Here is a 19656-nt window from a genome sequence, read left to right on the forward strand (position 1 = left end):
ATATATGAATTAAGTGTGAAAATAATAGTGACCACAGCTAATATATATCTTTTACTATGTACTGGGTAATGTGCTCAACAATGCATAAACTTAAGTTGTTTATTTGTCATGAGGTGTACCTATAATTATTTTTCCATTTATAGGTGAGGAAAATGAGATAAAGAAATGCTAAGTGACGTGCTCTTACTTAGACAGGTAGTAAATAGCAGAAGCAAGATTTGAATCCAGATAGTCTTCATTATAGGGCCTGGGCTTTTAATGACAATGCTACTATACTTCTATTGGGACTCACTATTAATTTTCTATATCAAGTTAGCACTGACCGAAAATCTTTATGACTTTAGATTCTGAGTTCTTAACTACTGTGTTCTATTTTTTCCCTAAAAGTAGTATAAGATATTATGTGGTTGTTACATCACATTTATCATAAGCATTAGTACAGGATTGGAATTCCATTCATAACAGCCACAGCATCTAACAGAGCATCCCTTCTATGCCACCATTCTATGTGTACCATATTTTTGAGCCATTAAAATTATTTATGTTCCTGTTTTTCAGTGGATGATTCAGCAGCCACACAAAGCAGCAACATTTTTTGGATGCATTGGGATAGATAGATTTGGAGAGATCTTGAAGAAGAAAGCTGCTGAAGCCCATGTAGATGCTCATTACTATGAGCAAAATGAGCAAACAACAGGAACTTGTGCCGTGTGCATCACTGGTGACAACAGGTCAGTGTAATTCCAAGGGAACGTTTGTACTAATTACATATTTAAACAATAGTAAAATCTGAATTCCAATCTGAATTTGGAATTTAGATCTCATGAAACTTGAATGTTTTAATAACTCTTCTTTCTTGGGGCACCTGGGTGGCTCAGTCGGTTAAGCCTCCAACTTCAGCTCAGGTCATGATCTTGCGGTTTGTGAGTTTGAGCCCCGCATCGGGTTCTGTGCTGACAGGTCAGAGCCTGGAGCCTGCTTCACTTTTGTCTCCCTCTCTCTCTCTGCCCTTCCCCCGCTCACGCTCTGACTCTCTCTCAAAAATAAATAAACATTTAAAAAAAAACAACTGTTCTTCCTTGTATCATTTTCTTTAAAAAAAAAATGATCCTTATTGTACCTGCTTTTGTATTCACGAGGAATATAGAATGAAAATTTTTTTAAGTCTGTTTATTTATTTTGAGAGAGAGAGAGAGAGCATGAGCAGGGAAGAGGCAGAGAGGGAGGAGCAGAGAGAGAGAGAACCCCAAGCAGGCCATACACTGCCAGCATAGAGCCTAATGCAGGGCTTGAACCCACAAACTGTGAGATCATGACTTGAGTGGAAGTCAAGAGTCTGAAGCTCAGCCCACTGAGCCACCCACGCACCCCTGGAATGAAATTTTTGAGACTGTCAATTTCAGTCTCTAATTTTTATAATTAAGATCAGAAAAGGAAAATAAGGAAAACATTTCATTTAATGTCTTGTAGCTAGTTTCTTGCTGAAACTGGTATGAAAAGAATTTATGATCTTTTCACCATATCCTTAGATTGGAATATTCAGATACATAGACATATAGACACATGTATTTTGCAACATATATAAAATACTCCATTATATCCAGTGTCCTACAAACTAGGTCATCTAAAGCATTTCTGGCAAACAGTCATCTATCCATATCAAACAACTTCAGTCATGGATAACGCACCACTCAGAAAACAATCCATTACATTTTTATGCAACTTTACTTTTTAGAAAATTCTTCTATGAACTTGAAATAGATCTCTCAGGAACTTCCCATACATTAGTTGTATTCCTGCCTTTTGCAGCTACACAGAGGCTTTTCTTCAGTATATCCTTGCATTATTACCATATTGCTCATCAGCATCTTTTCTCTCCTTTGCAAGGGAAAAGCAAAATAACTTCTCTAGCTGTTATATTGTTAAAATCAGCAACAATGATCTCTTTTTAAATAATGATTTACTAGAAATTTTACCTTCCTTATACCTAGAAATATTTAGGGTGTCCTCCTACATTCCCTGTCTCCTTTCTTACCCTTCTTTCCCTCCTTTCTTATTTGCTGCTTGTCTTCCTATATTTCCTCCCTTCTCTCTTCTCTTTGCTCCCTTCTTCCACTTTCTTACCTTTGGTTGTTTTTTGTTTGTTTGTTTGTTTGTTTGTTTGTTTGTTGTTTGTGCATTCCTTGATCTTTAGCAAATGTATGTGAAGGACCTGACAGTTTTGTGTCCAGTAGTTATTGAATAACTAAAAATACACCTTTTTAAAAACAATTAGGGTCCCAAAGCCATGTTTAAACTTTTCCTATAATTTTATTTTTTGTGTGTAGGAGAACTTGATCATTTTAAGGTTTTAAGAAATAAAACCATTTATTGTTCAAACATTGAAATATACTTATTTATACTTTTTCCCTTTTCAGTTTTCCTAAAGACAACTTTAATATGCAGATACAGTTTTCTCATTAGTGAAAAATAGGTCAGATTTTGCCTTTGATACCACTTGGGGTAGTATAAAATTGCTAAATTGTTTTTGTATGCTAAATTGGTATTTTAAAGAGCAGTTATGATCATATTAGCTCTCCCAGATGTCAAAAGCTTAATTAATATACTAATATTATGGTTATGGTGATCAGTAATGTTCAGATGATGTTAGAAGTGAAAAACTAGGGGGAAACTCTCACTATCAAACTTATTATCAACTAAATTGTAGAACCTAATATGTTTAGATAAATTGTTTTAGATAGGGCTGGTCACTCTTAATATCACTATCCAAAACCCAGGAACCGAAGAATTTGGATAATGCAATATTCTTCTTTATTCATGTTCTCATTCTTCAAACTCTGAACCATAGTCACTTGGATAGTGAGAGTACTTACATTTTAGAGAAATAGTGTAGTTTACTATCAAAGAGTAATTTTATTATCAAAATAGAAGTTAGTAACTGGTACCACAAGTGTTTGCTTTTTATTTTTATGTATAATTATTTCTTTTTTTTTTTTTAATTTTTTTTTCCAACGTTTATTTATTTTTAAGACAGAGAGAGACAGAGCATGAACGGGGGAGGGGCAGAGAGAGAGGGAGACACAGAATCGGAAACAGGCTCCAGGCTCTGAGCCATCAGCCCAGAGCCTGACGCGGGGCTCGAACTCCCGGACCGCGAGATCGTGACCTGGCTGAAGTCGGACGCTTAACCGACTGCGCCACCCAGGCGCCCCTATGTATAATTATTTCTGTCAAAATTTTGCTAAAGTCATGACTACTAGAATATGTTTTAGGAGTGCCTGGGTGGTTAGTTAAGCAGTCAGTTAAGTGTCCGACTCCTGGCTTCAACTCAGGTAATGATCTCACAGTTTGTGAGATCAAGCCTGGTGTTAGACTCTGCATTGACAGTACAGAACCTGCTTGGGATTCTCTTTCTCCCTCTCTCTCTGCCCCTCCTGCTCATGTGAGTGCACGCTCTCTCCCTGTTGAATAAACTTAAAAAAATAAGTTTATTATTTTAGGGAGAGAGTGAGAGAGAGACAATGCAAGCAGGGAAGAGGCAGAGAGAGAGAGAGAGAGAGAGGATACCAAGCTGCTTCGCACTGTCAGCGCAGAGCCTGACATGGGCTCGAACCCATGAACCGTAAGATCATGACCTGAGCCAAAACCAAGAGTCGGATGCTTAACTGACTGAGCCACCCAGGCGCCTCTAAAATAAAATATTTTTTTATAAATTGGGCCTAATTATTCTTAACTTTGTAATATAGTAATATTTGCATATAAATATATTGATTCATACTGTTATTATTTTTAATCATTTAATCAGGCATAAATTTGAATTGATGTATCCTGAAGTAGTCAATTGGCATATGGATGAGTAGAAATATTTTTTGGAAGGGAATTAGTTTTTTTTTCCTTAACAGAAGAACCAACCATTTTATAAAAATCTCAAGTGATGAAATGATATGTCTATTTTTTTTAACCATAACTGTTCCCTTGTGAGAGTGAAAAAAATGGCAAGTTATTTTCTAATTCCAGAATCAGAATGAGGAAGAAAATATTTTTATTGATTTGTATTTAACATAAATAATTATTTTATTAACTGTATTTGTTGTACAATAACCAAAATTACTATCTGGCACTTGTAGCAAGATTTTATTTTATTTTATTTTTTTTTTTTAACGTTTTTATTTATTTTTGGGACAGAGAGAGACAGAGCATGAACGGGGGAGGGGCAGAGAGAGAAGGAGACACAGAACCGGAAACAGGCTCCAGGCTCTGAGCCATCAGCCCAGAGCCCGACGCGGGGCTCGAACTCACGGACCGCGAGATCGTGACCTGGCTGAAGTCGGACGCTTAACCGACTGCGCCACCCAGGCGCCCCTGTAGCAAGATTTTAAATGCAGTGTCCTGCTTAGATTCTTCAGCTGCAAAACTGGACCAGTATAAGGAGTTTTCGTCTCGAGAAATTAATTTTAATTTACTCCAATCTTTAAAATGTATTGGTTTGCAAATTAATATGTCATAGTAAATAGGGCCTACATTTATATGTGTATTTTGTGAAATTAATCCCATACCTGGCTTTTAAAGCATTAGGTTAAACAATGTATATAACATGTTGATACTTAAAAACTGAAGTTTTTGTATATAGGTACATATGTTCATATGTCTTTTTTTGCAAAACAACATAGTTTAATTTCCTAACTGCATTTTAAACCATTAAAATATAGGAAATGTATAATGTTATCATTTCAGTACCAAAGGAAACAAATTCCAGTTTTTCAAAATAGGTGGTATTAAAACAAGGATCAATATCTCTATTTATCTCAAAGGTAACAGAGAAGTCTCAAAAAGTGCTCAAAACAAATTTAATTTTATTTACATTTATAAAATCAGTGTGTAGCAATTAAAAAATTAAGAATTATGGGAATGCAAGCTGGTGCAGCCACTCTTGAAAACAGTATGGAGGTTCCTCAAAAAACTAAAAATAGAACTACCTTACGACCCAGCAATTGCACTACTAGGCATTTGTCCAAGGGATACAGGTGTGCTGTTTCAAAGGGACACATGCACCCCAATGTTTATAGCAGCACTATCCACAATAGCCAAAGTATGCAAAGAGCCCAAATGTCCATCGATGGATGAATAGATAAAGAAGATGTGGTATATATATATATATATATATATATATATATATATATATATATACATATATATACACACACACACACAATGGAGTATTACTCAGCAATCAAAAACAATGAAATCTTGCCATTTGCAACTATGTGGATGGAACTGGAAGGTATTATGCTGAGTGAAATTAGGCAGAGAAAGACAAAAATCATATGACTTCATTCATATGAGGACTTTTAAGAGACAAAACAGATGAACATAAGGGAAGGGAAACAAAAATAATATAAAAACAGGGAGGGGGGACAAAACAGAAAGGACTCATAAATATGGAGAACAAACTGAGGGTTACTGGGACAGTTGTGGGACAGGGGATGGCTAAATGGATAAGGGGCACTAAGGAATCTACTCCTGAAATCATTGTTGCACTATATGCTAGCTAATTTGGGATGTAAATTAAAAAAAATTTTTTTTTAATTAAAAAAATTAAAATGTAAACCAAAATTTGCAAAATGTATTGTTAATTAATTTTATAGAAGTACATGACAACTTTAACTATCGTATCACAGCCTAATTGCTTTTTGTTGTTTTAGGTCCCTTGTAGCTAATCTTGCTGCTGCCAATTGTTATAAAAAGGAAAAACATCTTGATATGGAGAAAAACTGGACATTGGTACAAAAAGCAAGAGTTTATTATATAGCAGTAAGTATTTACCTAATTCAAATTTCTGGTACATATTTACACTGTTAAGTATAGTTTTTTAGTGGATGTACGTTTTTAAATAATTGTCTTTTACTTATCCTGCAAATTATTAGCCCATGTCAATGCATATATGGGAATCATTATTATAAATACAGAATAGAAACATGATCATTCCATGGTAACATTATTTGTATTACTTACATTCAAGTCTACCTCTTTTTGGATACATTATACATAGATGTGTCTTAGGTAAATATCAAATTCCATATTAAATCAGTTTCTTAAGATCTTTTGAAGTAATTCTAAAAATTTACATTTTATATTTTCAGGCTGCTTGTTGCGAATGATGCATGCATTGTGTGGGAAAATAGTAGTAGTATAAATATTCACTGCAAACAGAGCTTATTTGCCTAAAAAAATCTTAATTGCTGTTTATTCCATAGTAATTACTATGACATGTTTTAATTTAATATTTCAGAAACATTGATCATGACAAATCTCTTAAATCTGGGAATAAGGGCAGCATGTAATTTGAATTATTAAATATTCTGACATAAAAATAATTGGTTAAGAGTTCATTTCTAAAATAAGATGGTACTAAAATTTCCCTGAATTAATCACCCCATGAATACCTTGTTTTTATTTAATATGAATTAAATGTGCCTGATCACAAATAAGTAAATACCTACGAGAAATTAGAAGTACCTCATATGCATATAATATATGGTTTTGGTATAACAGCTGCTGCCATTCACTACCTGAGCTGTGAAACAGCTGCAAAGACGTGTAAAAAATTGATTATCCAGTAGTAACATGTTTATTGAAAATATAATTATTTCTTTCAGTCTAGTGTTAATGTCTCCTACAACATGTTTATGTTCACTGCTTTAGGCTTTACAAGGTTATTATTGATTCCTCTATAAGGCAAATCGTACCCCTTTATAATGTCAAGTAAATTCTTACGTTGAGAGGATTATATACAGGATGTTAGCTCTTTTGACAGTATGTGAGAAAACATTTCAAAAATTAAGAAATTTTCCCTCTTCATTATCTTCTATTTTATTTTTCTAAAGGGCCTCATTTTTTTGTTACTATCTTGGGTGCCTGTTTTGTAGTGTGGTTCTTTAAGGGGAATTTATATGCTATTTCAAACCATCATGCATTTGAAAATCTGATTTTCATAGAACACCTGGTTTAAAATTTGGCATTATTTATGTTATTTATATTGGCTATGAAGTATGATAATATATTATGGTGGAAAACTACATTTAGCAAATAATTATAATTCTATTTTGATATATAGCAATTGGACTCCAAATTATGAGTGGAAACACTCAGTCTTAAACAGTTATGTATATTTAACATAGGCCAAGCTTGGATGAATGGAATTTTTATGGTAGTATAGACCCAACTTGCAAACAACTTAGAGTTTTTAATAATTATGTACCATAGTGCATGTAGCCAACTTTGGGCAAATTCAAATTTTTATAATATTAACAATTTATATAAGTCCAGGTTTATATAAAATGTAGAGCGCTCAGTTTGGGTCAAATTAATAAAGAAGATTGAATTATTTTTAAAACTTGTTAAAAATAAACAGCCAGAAACAAATACCAAAAATGGATTCCAGTTGATATCTCTGAGCTGTTAGCCCTTAGTTTCTATTTCAGCAATTTTGTAAAAGGAATGCTGTTTTACATTGCCAGGCAAGTTGATAGTTTGCTGAGAGTTTGGCTATTTTAAAATAGTTCTGAAAATATAAGAGTCATAAGGGATACCTGGGATGCTGTATATTCTACAACTATTTTTTTTTTTACTGTTTGTTTATAAATGTTTATTTGTAAGAAAGATAGCATGAGGGGCGCGTGGGTGGCGCAGTCGGTTAAGCATCCGACTTCAGCCAGGTCACGATCTCGCGGTCCGGGAGTTCGAGCCCCGCGTCAGGCTCTGGGCTGATGGCTCAGAGCCTGGAGCCTGTTTCCAATTCTGTGCCTCCCTCTCTCTCTGCCCCTCCCCCGTTCATGCTCTGTCTCTCTCTGTCCCAAAAATAAAATAAACGTTGAAAAAAAAAATTAAAAAAAAAAAAAAAAAGAAAGCATGAGTGGGGGAGGAGCAGAGAGAGAAGGGGCACAAAGTATCCAAAGCAGGCTCCATGGTGACAGCAGAGAGCCCGATGTGGGGCTTGAATTCACAAACTGTGAGATCATGACCCAAGCCAAAGTCAGATGCTTGACTGAGCCATCCAGCTGCCCCTGTTTATTTTTGAGGGGGTGGCAGAGAGGGAGACAGAATCCCAAGCCTGCTCCATGCCACCATTGCAGAGCCCAGCACAGGGCTTGAACTCCCAAACGGTGAGATCATGACCTGAGCTGAAACCAAGAGTCAGACACTGAACCTACAGAGCCATCCAGGCACCCCTCTACAACTATTTATTTTGATATTAACTAAGTACATAATGCTTATTCATTAAAATCTGTGAAATCTCTTCTGAAATGTAATGTGTACAAAGACATTCTGCATTTCTTTTATTATTTTTTAAATGAATTAATTTTTTAAGTTTCAAGTTATTATTTAAATCCTAGTTAACATACAGTGTAATATTAGTTTCAGGAGTAGAATTTAGTGATTCATCACTTAAATATAACACCTCTGCAGTTCTTTTAATCCTTTAGTTTCCTTCAAGGTCCAGACATCCAGGATAGTCTTTCCTAGCATATCCTCAAACCACAAGTTTAGATTGAGTAGATACATCTATACTTATTTCAACAAATTAGGTGGGCTCCTCCATATTGGTTCTGTAGGGTCAGCAGTCTTCTCACATTGTCATTATAAATAGCTGAGGTTTAACAAGTTGAAATTCTGGGAACTCTTTCATTTCAAAATTTCTTGGCCTGAGGAAGCAGCTCAGTGTATCTATTCAACGAATTTCCATAATTAAGACATCTATGTGCATTATGTAAAATAAACCAGATCTACATACTCGGCTCTTCTTTCCACTATTCCATAAATAAATAATGCTCATGAGCATTAAGAAAACCCAAAACCTTGAATGTCTTTTTTGTCACATAATTCAGTGAACTTAACAATGCAGAGTTCACATCAGAAACTTCACTGATAAAAGCTAAAATGGAATACGCATATACCAACATTTTCTTTTGGTTTAAGTAAGTGTTTACATCTTTTTTTTTAACCTTCATAGGAAGTGTTCCATTTATGGCATGTAAACTTAGTTTTTCCATGTTTAAACCAAATTCCTCAGTTCTTTCCTAGTATGTGATAAGGGATTACAGTTATGGTGACAGTTATTATATTTTTGAAAATATAAATTCCAGGTGCTGTTCACCTTAACATCATATTCTCTTGCAAGAAATACTTCTTATAATAGCCTTTTTAAGGCTATGATATTTAGGAAAGATTTATGAAAAAAATTAGGAAATTGGAGCTATTCATTTTTCTAAACTATGGATTTCCTTTTTAAAACAATATCAATGTTATGAAAAATGAGAAAATTAGCCCACAGCATTTTATCCTGTTCTTGATTTTTTATACTTATATTTTTATTTTATCTTTGCATTTTTAGTGTTTTAATATTTGCATTCTATTCTATAGCCATAATACTTAAATGAGTTAAATATTTAAATGAGTTAAATGCTCAACCACCACCAAGTATTTTACTCCATCCTCCTATTTCTTTATTGTTTATTTTGATATCCCTCATTTGGCTGCATTTTGTCATTTTTATCCCAAGGAAGGACTCAGAGCTTCTCTCTCTTCTTGAGATTTTATTTACTTCTTACTGCTTTATATAAAAATGACAACTTATTTGATGTAATACAAAGTACTTCTTTGTAGATTGCTTTATTTCCTAGCACTTTCTATGGGAAACCTGAGTCCAGGTTGGTTTTTATTTCTGTTCTTTATTATTTCCTTATTTTTGCTTACTTTAGATTTAATTTGCTCCTCTTCTACTCTTCATCCTTCATCCTCACCCCCCCATTCGTACTCCATCTTTGCTTTCTTTCTCAAGGTGGAAGCATAATTTATTGATTTGAGACTTTTTGCTTTAGACCTTTAGTGCTATAAAATTTCTCTGTGAGTATTGATTTGGCTGCCTCCCACAAATTTTGATATGTCATGTTTTCATTTTCATTCAGCTTGTAAAACTTTCTACTTTCTCTTTTACTTTCTTCCTTGACTTGAATTATTTAGAAGCATATTGTTTATTTTCTAAATATGGATATTTCCCAGAGATCTTCCTTTTACTACTGTTATGGATTTGTATATTCCTCTTTGCATTTCTATCAGATTTTTCTTCAATGTGTTTGAAGCTCTGTTATTAGGTCCATAAGGATGTAGGGTTAATTATATGACCCATTTATCATTTGAAACATTTAATCCTGGTATTATACTTTGTCCCCACTAATTATTCTGTCTGATACTCTGATATTAATATAGCCAATTCAACTTTTTTTTTTACTATTAATATCTTGGTATATCTTTTTCTACCCTTTTGCTAATAATCTATTTTGTGTCTTTATTTTTTAAGTGCATCTTTTGCGGTGCCTGGGTGGCTCAATTGGTTAAATGCCCGGCTCTTCATTTTGGTTCAGGTTATGATCTCACAGTTCCTGAGTTCAAGCCCCATGTCGAATTCTCTCTCCCTCTCTCTCTACCCCTCCCCTGCTCACACCCTCTCTTACTTTCTCTCAAAATAAATAAATAAACTTAAAAAAAATAAAGTGCATCTCTTGTACACAAGATTTTGTTGGATCCTATTTTTTTATCCAGCCTAAAAATGTCTGTCTTTTAATTGGGATGTTTATACCATTCCCATGTAATATGATTATTGATATGATTAGATTTAAGTTCATCATCTTGATGTTTGTCTTCTGTTTGTCTTCTTTGTCCTTCATTCTATTTTTATTCTGTCCTGCTTTCTTTTAGGTTAATCCAGTATTTTTATTTCCATCATTGGGTTAATATCTCTTACTCTTTATTTATTTTTTATTTTAGTGACTGCATTAGGGCTGATAGTATACATCTTCAACTCATTACTGTCTGTGTTCATTTTTTTTTTTTTTTAATTAAGTAAGCTTTGTGTCCAGTGTGGGGCTTGCACTCACGACACTGGGATCAAGAGTCACATGCTCTCCTGACTGAGCCGTGTCTTCCTTCAAATAATACTATATCCTGTCACATATAGTATAAAAACCTTACAATAGTATACTTCAGTTTCACCTCTCCAAGTCTTTATGTTATCACTGTCACGCGTTTTCCTTTTTTAATATTTTAATTGTTTTTTTAACATAGCTTTATTAATATATAATTGACTTACCATGAACAGACAAATTTTATTTTTACTCATGTTATAAACAGTGTAACATTATTTTTGTTTAAATTGTCAAATATCTTTTAAAGAGATTTCAATAATTTAAAAAACCTATTTATTCACTTAATTACCACTTCCAGTTCTCTTTATTCTTTTGCTTAGAATTAGATTTCCATCTGGTATAATTTTCCTTCTGCCTAAAGAACATTTTTAGCATTTCATATATTTGGGTCTGTTGGTGATGAATGTTTTCAGTTTTTGTATGTTTGAAAACTTCTTTTTTTCACCTTTATTTTTAAAAGAGATTTTTGCCAATTCTACTTTGACAGTTTTTTTGTCTTTCAGTACTTGAAAAATGTTGCTTTACTATCTTCTCTCTGAATTGTTTTTTTTAATAAGAAATCTGACATCCATACCTTTGTTCCTTTGGATGTAACATTCCACATACCCCCAACCCTGGCTGCTGTTAAGATATTTTATTTATTACTGGGTTTGATCAGCTTGATTATATTGTGCCTTAGTGTATTCTTTTTTATATTTCTTGTGCATGGGGTTTGTTTAACTTCTTGCAGCTGTGGATTTATAATTTTTATTATTTTTGGAATGTTTTCAGCCATTATTTTAAATATATTTTCTGCCCAGCTGCCCTTCACCTTTGGGTCTCAAATTACCCATGAAGTTGTCTCCGTAGCTCAGTGATGCGACCCTTTTCATTTTTTTGGATACTTTTTTTTCACTGTGTGTTTCACTTTGGATTGTTTCTTTTGCTATGCCTTCTAGTTCACTAATATTATCTCCTATATCTGAACTGTCATTAATCCCATCCAGAGTATTTTTCATCTTATTTGTTGTTTTCATATCTAGAAGATTGAATTGAGTCTTTTATCTCTTCTTCGTCTCTACTTTGGACACATAAAATACAGTTAAAAGAACTATTTTGATATCTTTCTCTATTAGTCTTTACATCTTTGTCAATTCTGGGATAGTTTTGAGTGGTTAGTTATCCTCCTTATTAAGAATTGTGTTTTCCTTTCTCTTTATATGTTTAGTTATCATTAGTTTTCATTGGTAAATTTTATTGAGGTTTATTCTGGGATGCAGTTATGTTACTTGGAGCAAATTCAATATATTTGGGTCTTGCTTTTATGATTTGTTAGGTGAGTCCGGAGTAGTACTCTTTTAATGGCAATGGTTTCTCAACCAGGGACAATTTTCCCCCTTCGGGACATTTGGTAAAATCTGGACATATTTATTATTGTGATGAGTGAATGTTCCTACTAGTAAATATAAGACAGGAATGTTGCCAAGCATCCTGTACTGTATGAGACAGCACTCCACAATAAAGGATTATCCATTTCTAAATATCAGTACAGCCAAGGTTAAGAGACCCTGGTCTAAAGCTAAACATTCCCTACTACTGAAGTGAGACCTTCCTGTGCTCTATGCAGTGCCACATTAATTATGTTGTAGATGGTGGAAACAGGCACTATTCCCAGAATTATGTGTGCCCCAAGTACTGTTTCCTCTAATCCTTTTCCCTCTAATTCTTTTGAATGACTCATTCCCAGGCTCTGATCTGATGAATGTTGATAGAGGAATCTACTGTAGGTTTCCAGTATTCTCTGTAAAGTTTTCTCTTCTCTGCTATTCTTGCCTCTGAACTCTAACTACCCAGTTCTTCCCACCCTCCACTCTATCTCCTTAACTCCCTGGGCTCTCTGTCCTTTCCAGTTTCTGCTTATTGTGCTGTAGCCTGGGAACTCTCTCAAGGCAGTAAGCCGATTCTATGTTAGGGCTTGCCTAGATTGTTTTGCAACTCTCAAAGATCACTGTTTTTCATCCTTGATGTTCATGGTCTTAGAAACTATTGTTGAATGCATCATGTTTGTTTTTGTTGTTGTTTCATGCTTGAGGATATATCCAGTTCCTGTTTCTCCACTGTCTTCTGCCTTGCATTTTTTTTTAGAAAGGAAGTCATTCTTACCATTGTTTCTCCTTATCTATCTTTTTTCCTCTAACTGCTTTTAAGATTTTCTGTCACTGGTTTAAGCAATTTTATTATGATGTACCTTGGTATAGTTTTCTTTATGTTTCTTGTGAATGTGGTTTGTTCAATTTAGAAAATTTTCTGTAAATATTTTCTCTTCCCACCTCCATCCACTTTTGGAAAGTCCATTTAATATTAAGCCACTTGAAATGTCCCTTACCTTAGTGATACTCATTTCATTTTTTCTCTTTATTCTTCATTTTATATAATTACTATTGCTATGTCTTAAAATCATTTCTGTTACAATATGCCATGAATCACATCCAGTGCATTTTTTATCTCAGACATGATAGTTTTCATCCCTGGAAGTTTGATTTGGACCTTCTTCACTCCTGCCATGAGTACATTACATACTCATGTTGCCATCTGTCATTTTTAACTTAGGTAATGTAGTTATAACAACTGTTTAAAAATCCTTGTCTATTGGGGTGGCTGGGTGGCTCAGTTGGTTGAGCGTCTGACTCTTGATGTAGGTTCATGTCATGATCTCACTGTTTGTGGGTTCAAGCCCTGTGTGGGAATTTCTCTCCCTTTCTCTCTGCCTGTCCTCTGCTCGGGTTCTATCTCTCTCAAAATCAGTAAATAAACATTAAAAAAAAAAAAAACTGCGGAGCACCTGAAATGACTCTGTTGGTTGAGCATCCAACTTCAGCTCAGATCATGATCTCATGGTTCATGAGTTCGATCCCCGTGTTGGGCTCTGTGCTGACAGTTCAGAGCATGGAGTTTGCTTCAGATTCTGTGTCTCTGTCTCTCTTTGTCCCTCCCCTGCTTGCGCGCGCGCGCTCTCTCTCTCTCTCTCTCTCAAAAATGAACATTAAAAAAAAATTCTTGTCTATTAATTTTATTGCATGTGTTTTTTTTTTCTCGTTCTTACTTTGGCATTGGGTTGTTTCCTTATGCACATGGGAAACCCCTACAGATCTCCAGAGTTCTCATTTCATACCTATTCCTTCTAGCAGCTCTGTTCTGTCCAGTGTCTGTCCTTGCATTTGCTGGCCACCTTGGCCTCCCCAAATGGAGACGAATGACTCTCCATAAGGCTCTCTCTGTCTGAATTGCAGTTTGGAAACTCTCTTCAGGGAGTAAGTCTGAACAATTGTAGAAGTCACGTGATTTTTGTCCCCTTTTTGATTATTATTCAGTGTCTGAAAATTGTTTCATATGTTTTTTTTTAACCATTTTTATAATTGTTTAAGATAGGAGTATAAATCTGTTCCCCCATTTCTCCATCTTAGTTGGAAGCTGCAATTCCCAGGCTGATTTTTCTTTTACCTTTTTTAGATGACTCTTTTTTTCTATAAGAAGCCCTAACTTTCTCTTTGAATTTGAACTTGTTAATAACTTAACCAGGATTTATCTCTGTGTCCATTGTTATATACTGACTTTTGTGGAACATGTTATTTATTTCAAACTGCAGATTTAGTTCTCAGTTAACCCATTAATTTTTTTCTTTCCCTGTCTCCTAATTTCATTTTTCCTTCCTTGAACTATTTGAAAGCCAGAATGACAAAGTCATCATGGTAAGGAGTAATCAAGTAACAGCAAAAATTTCAAGTTTTGCTGAGAAATAAGTTTTAAATTGGGTTTGAGGTTGATTCAGCCTAATAAGCTTCTCACACTATTATTCTAGATTCTATAAAATTCTTCAGTTATCATTTTATCAATTAAAAATAATTTTTAAAGTTCTCAGCTAATAAAATAAAGCTGTTCAACTGTGTATAATTACTAATGTTGTAGTAATTTTTTCTATTTTCAGGCAGCCCTTTATAGTGTTTTAAACTATATTGTTAATACAGTGTGATTTTGCATAGAAATCATGCATTATTTCTAATAACATTTTTTTTTGAGGAAAGGTCCCAAGTTTCAGATACTAATCAGCTTGCAAATTGAGGCTTATCATGGGAAAACTTTTAAATTCAGAGATTAACAGATATTTAAGAAATAGGTTTAACAAAAGGTTTCAGTACCTTTTCTAACTTACTCTGTATAAATTTAGCTAGATGTGTGCCCCTTTTTACTGACTGAAAATTCAGCACTTTAAATGAAAGAATAGTGAATCATACTTTGTCAATCATTAAGAATATAGAACTTGTAGTTTCAATTTTCTTTTGGCAACTATGTTTATTTCCTTCTTTCTGTGATTTTTCCACTTCCCATGGCTGATTACAGATCTTTCTTTTTTTTTTTTCCTCTTTATGTTTATTTTATAACTCTGTCTTGACCACTTTTATCTCTTTTCAGCCTAGAATCATACCATTTTGGGAAACAGGGTTTTTGTGAGAGTAGGGTGTTAAAAGGAAGTGTTACTAATGTTTGCTTCTGGAATAAAAGGAGGTCTGATTAGAGATGAGTGGAAGAATCCTGGTTTGGAGAAGTGTACAACCAAGGAAGAAAGAGAGTTCATATTTGGAAAGAAATAGGAGTATTTGTATATAAAATACAAATAATAATCAGTAACAGTTATTTGGGTTTTATATCTCTCATTTTGTTTGGCCTGATTCAATTTTTTACTAAAATTTTTAGTGATGCCATGAGTAATAATTTATCTTAGTGGAACTGTAATTTAGACTCAGTTACAATTAAATATCTTTGTCAGTTACTTGAAAGCAATAACTAATGTTCTTAAAATGAGTTATTGTGATAAATTGTAAAAAATCTAGTCGAAGAGATCATATATTTGCAATTTTTCATATTAGAAGTATTTCTATGAATGTTGGTTGACAAATTAGAATGAATGTATAATAAAACATAATTGTTATTTTTTTAAGATTTTGTTATCCTTTGGTAATATTTACCAAAAGATATGCTTACAAGTCAAAATTGGTTGAAATTTTAAAATTTATTTTGATTATGCTCAAAATGTAGTATGTATCATCTGATATTCATAGCTCTGTTGTGAAAAGATTTGAAAAAAGTTCTAGTGAAAGTGAGTGAATTTTTCTTATAATGGTAACCTAATAGAAACTGGAGTAATGTAAAAAGAAATGAAAGATAACTATTACTTTAAATATATGTTTGAGATTTATACTCTCCCCCCCCCCCCCGCCCCGCCAAAAAATCTGGACAGTTGAAGATAGAAAAGTTTTACTAACTTATAGACAGTAACTTAAACTCATTGCCTTAAATCTTACTATACCATGGAAAAAGGCTTTGTAATGTTATCTTTTGAAAGTTGTACTGTTATAATGAATATATTTTGGCAGAGTAAGTAAACTAATGGAATTTAAAAAAATTGAAGCTATTTTGTAAATGACAACTGATTTAATAAGTCACAATTCTTAACGAAACACTTAGAATTTAAAACACTTTTTTGGAATTTATTAATCTTTACAATATTCTTCTGAGATTATTACATAAGAAGATAGGATGGTTGAACTACCATAGACTTTTCATTTTATCTGTGTTCTAAATGCAGTTTTTCAACTCTTATGTATTGGAATTCTCATTATATTGGTCAAGTCAGTGATCATCATTTGGATTTGTTCCTGTATTTTTAACCATCCTGTTCTGTACTTCTTCATTAACTTCATCAGAGGTTACTATGAATTGTTAAGTCTTTATTTGAAAACAGCTTTGCAGGTGACCTAAAGTATTATATTTATAAATTCAAAAATAAAGCAAAGAAATATGTGGAGGTTTATTTTCCCTCTTTTGAGCATTTCGTGTTTGTGTATAATTCCCTGACATTTAGTATACCCAAATCTTTATCATAACGTGGTTTAAAATTTTATGTGCCAAATTGTATACTTTCAAGTAAAGTCCAAAACTGTGTGGTAAATAAACACATTTTTCTTTAGCTCAGATACAGTGTAGAGAGATTCAGGAAAAAGACTTATGTTGCTTCTTAGGTGTTAGCATTAGAATTTAGTTTTTAACTTTATAAAGAATTCTTCATATATCTATTAATGTTCAGGGAGCTGCCCAAATGATTAGTGTTTTTACTTCTTCCTTAATAGGGATAGTCTTTGATTCTTGATAGAAAATTTTTCAAATGAGAGTGTGATTATAGAAATTCTATTTGTATTCATTTCTGATTTCTCTAGAATTTTTTATTTTATTTTATTTTATTTTTTTCAACGTTTATTTATTTTTGGGACAGAGAGAGACAGAGCATGAACGGGGGAGGGGCAGAGAGAGAGGGAGACACAGAATCGGAAACAAGCTCCAGGCTCCGAGCCATCAGCCCAGAGCCTGACGCGGGGCTCGAACTCACGGACCGCGAGATCGTGACCTGGCTGAAGTCGGACGCTTAACCGACTGCGCCACCCAGGCGCCCCAAAATTTATTTATTACTTTTAAAATGAGTACCACACCACTCTTTATGGACTTACATTTGGCCTATTCATGCTTCCTGCTTAGAATAAACATCTGAGCTTATAACCTTAGAGACATCTGAGTTTGTAACCTTATCTCTAGCCTTAGCTTTAAAGTCACATCTTAAAGCATGGTGTTTTCAAACTTGTTGATTTAACTAAAAAGCCAAACAATTTTATCCCCCTTTGGGAAAATCAACCATTAAGCTATCATTACTAAGGTGCTATATTTAGAATATTTCCTTTATCAAAGGTAGATTGAAATAGCTAAGATGATAGCTTCACTATTTCTCCATTGTCGCTGACTTATATTTTTGAGCAATATAATGATCTATGGATCACACTTTAATTTCTTTCTTTTTTTTTTTTTAATTTTTTTTTTCAACGTTTATTTATTTTTGGGACAGAGAGAGACAGAGCATGAACGGGGGAGGGGCAGAGAGAGAGGGAGACACAGAATCGGAAACAGGCTCCAGGCTCTGAGCCATCAGCCCAGAGCCCGACGCGGGGCTCGAACTCGTGGACCGCGAGATCGTGACCTGGCTGAAGTCGGACGCTTAACCGACTGCGCCACCCAGGCGCCCCTCTCTAGAATTTTTTTGAGGGGGCATGTTAAATGCTAAAAACAGTATGAGATTTTTAGACTAATGCTTTGTGATTTTTATAGATAACTATATTCTCCAAGTTGTACGATTTACTCTTTTATTCCTGTTATTTTTGTCAAGTCTTATTTTGGCAAGTTACCAAATGTAAAACTCAAGGAAAGGGAATCTATAGGATATTCAACTAAGATTATTTTGGGGGCTTCTGGGTGGCTCAATCAGTTAAGCATCTGACTCTTGTTTTTGGCTCAAGTCATGATCCTGTGGTTAGTGAGTTTGAGCCCTTCATCAGGCTCCATGCTGCACACCTGTGCAGAGCCTGCTTGGGATTCTCTGTCTCTCTGCCCCTCTCCCACACTTGCTCCCCGCTCCCCAAAATAAATAAACTTAAAAAAAATTAAAGTAAGATTAATTTTAGTGAAGTAGAATAATCTTTTCACTTTGTAGAACTAAGATAGTATTGGTTAAAGAAGTTTTGAGCTCTAAAGATAAATATTAGACATTTTTGTGTTTTGGACTTGTGGTGTTATAATGAAGCCCTGGAGTTTTATGTGAAGTTGGAAACCACACTATGTGCTAATTGCCTTAGAATGGTAAGAAAATAAACATGTGTATAGCACTTAGTTGTTAAGACAGTAGGCCCTTACACAGAGCCCCAAATGAATTAACAAACCATCTACTGAAATGTTTCCACTTCCATTTACTTTATTTATATATTTCAGACCAGTCAGCAATTGCTTGGGAAGATGGAATATTTACTAAATCTCTTTAATAAACATGATTAAGAGAGGGAAAATTTATAGACATTATGATGGCAGTGTACATTTTTATGTGTTGTCATACCATTGGAATTGTGTATAACCTGGACATAAACAGTCTAGTATCTGTATGTATAAGTGTAAATGTTTTTCAACATACTTTCTGTACACATAGAGGCTTTATAGCTTATATGACTTAACCCATATGTTCTGTTGTCACTATTCTAGATAAATAAAATTGGCTTTAATCTTTTTATAATAACTTTATGAGATATTTATATACCATAAAGTTCATCTGTTTAAAATGTACAATTCGATGATTGTTAGTATATTTACAGAATTCTGCAACCATCACCATAATCTAATTTTAGAGCATTCACATCACCACAGAAAGAAAGAAACTTTGTACCCATTAACAGTTATTCTCCATGGCCCTTGGATTCCGTCTTATTTCTACATCTGTCATAATAATTTCAATGATATTCAGGTATTATGATTATAAATGATACAGTTGTTCCTAATTAGGCAAATAATTTATGTCTTTGTTTTTTGATATATGTAATGGAAGTCATAATAAGTATTTTGATTTCTTGCTGCTACCTATTTCTCTTTTGCAGATACTTTAAAGAGGGTCTTTCAAGCTTTTGTTCTCACTTATTTGTTCTAGATACAATGTAACTATGTTTTGGGGTCAGTTCTTTAAAATACCAATTTTTTGTTCGAGTGGATGACATATAGTAGATGAAGTTTTTTAAAAACTTAAAAATGTGGTAAAGTGGGATGAAAAAGAAAA

The 19656-nt window shown here is 33.8% G+C and overlaps 1 protein-coding gene across 2 annotated transcripts in view; it reads left to right on the top strand.

Annotated features, from left to right (window-relative positions):
* ADK (adenosine kinase) overlaps positions 1-19656 on the top strand; it is a 531760-nt gene that overhangs the window by 253018 nt on the left and 259086 nt on the right. For both annotated transcript variants that reach the window (XM_047072998.1, XM_047072999.1), the window contains exons 5-6: positions 559-731; positions 5703-5811. In XM_047072998.1, the coding sequence (XP_046928954.1) occupies positions 559-731; positions 5703-5811 (282 nt within the window). The remainder of the gene's footprint in view (positions 1-558; positions 732-5702; positions 5812-19656) is intronic.

This window comes from Lynx rufus, unplaced genomic scaffold (assembly GCF_022079265.1).
Source record: "Lynx rufus isolate CCGP_SWC_20201006 ecotype Redwood Valley unplaced genomic scaffold, mLynRuf1.p SCAF_11, whole genome shotgun sequence".
Classification (NCBI taxonomy): domain Eukaryota; kingdom Metazoa; phylum Chordata; class Mammalia; order Carnivora; family Felidae; genus Lynx; species Lynx rufus.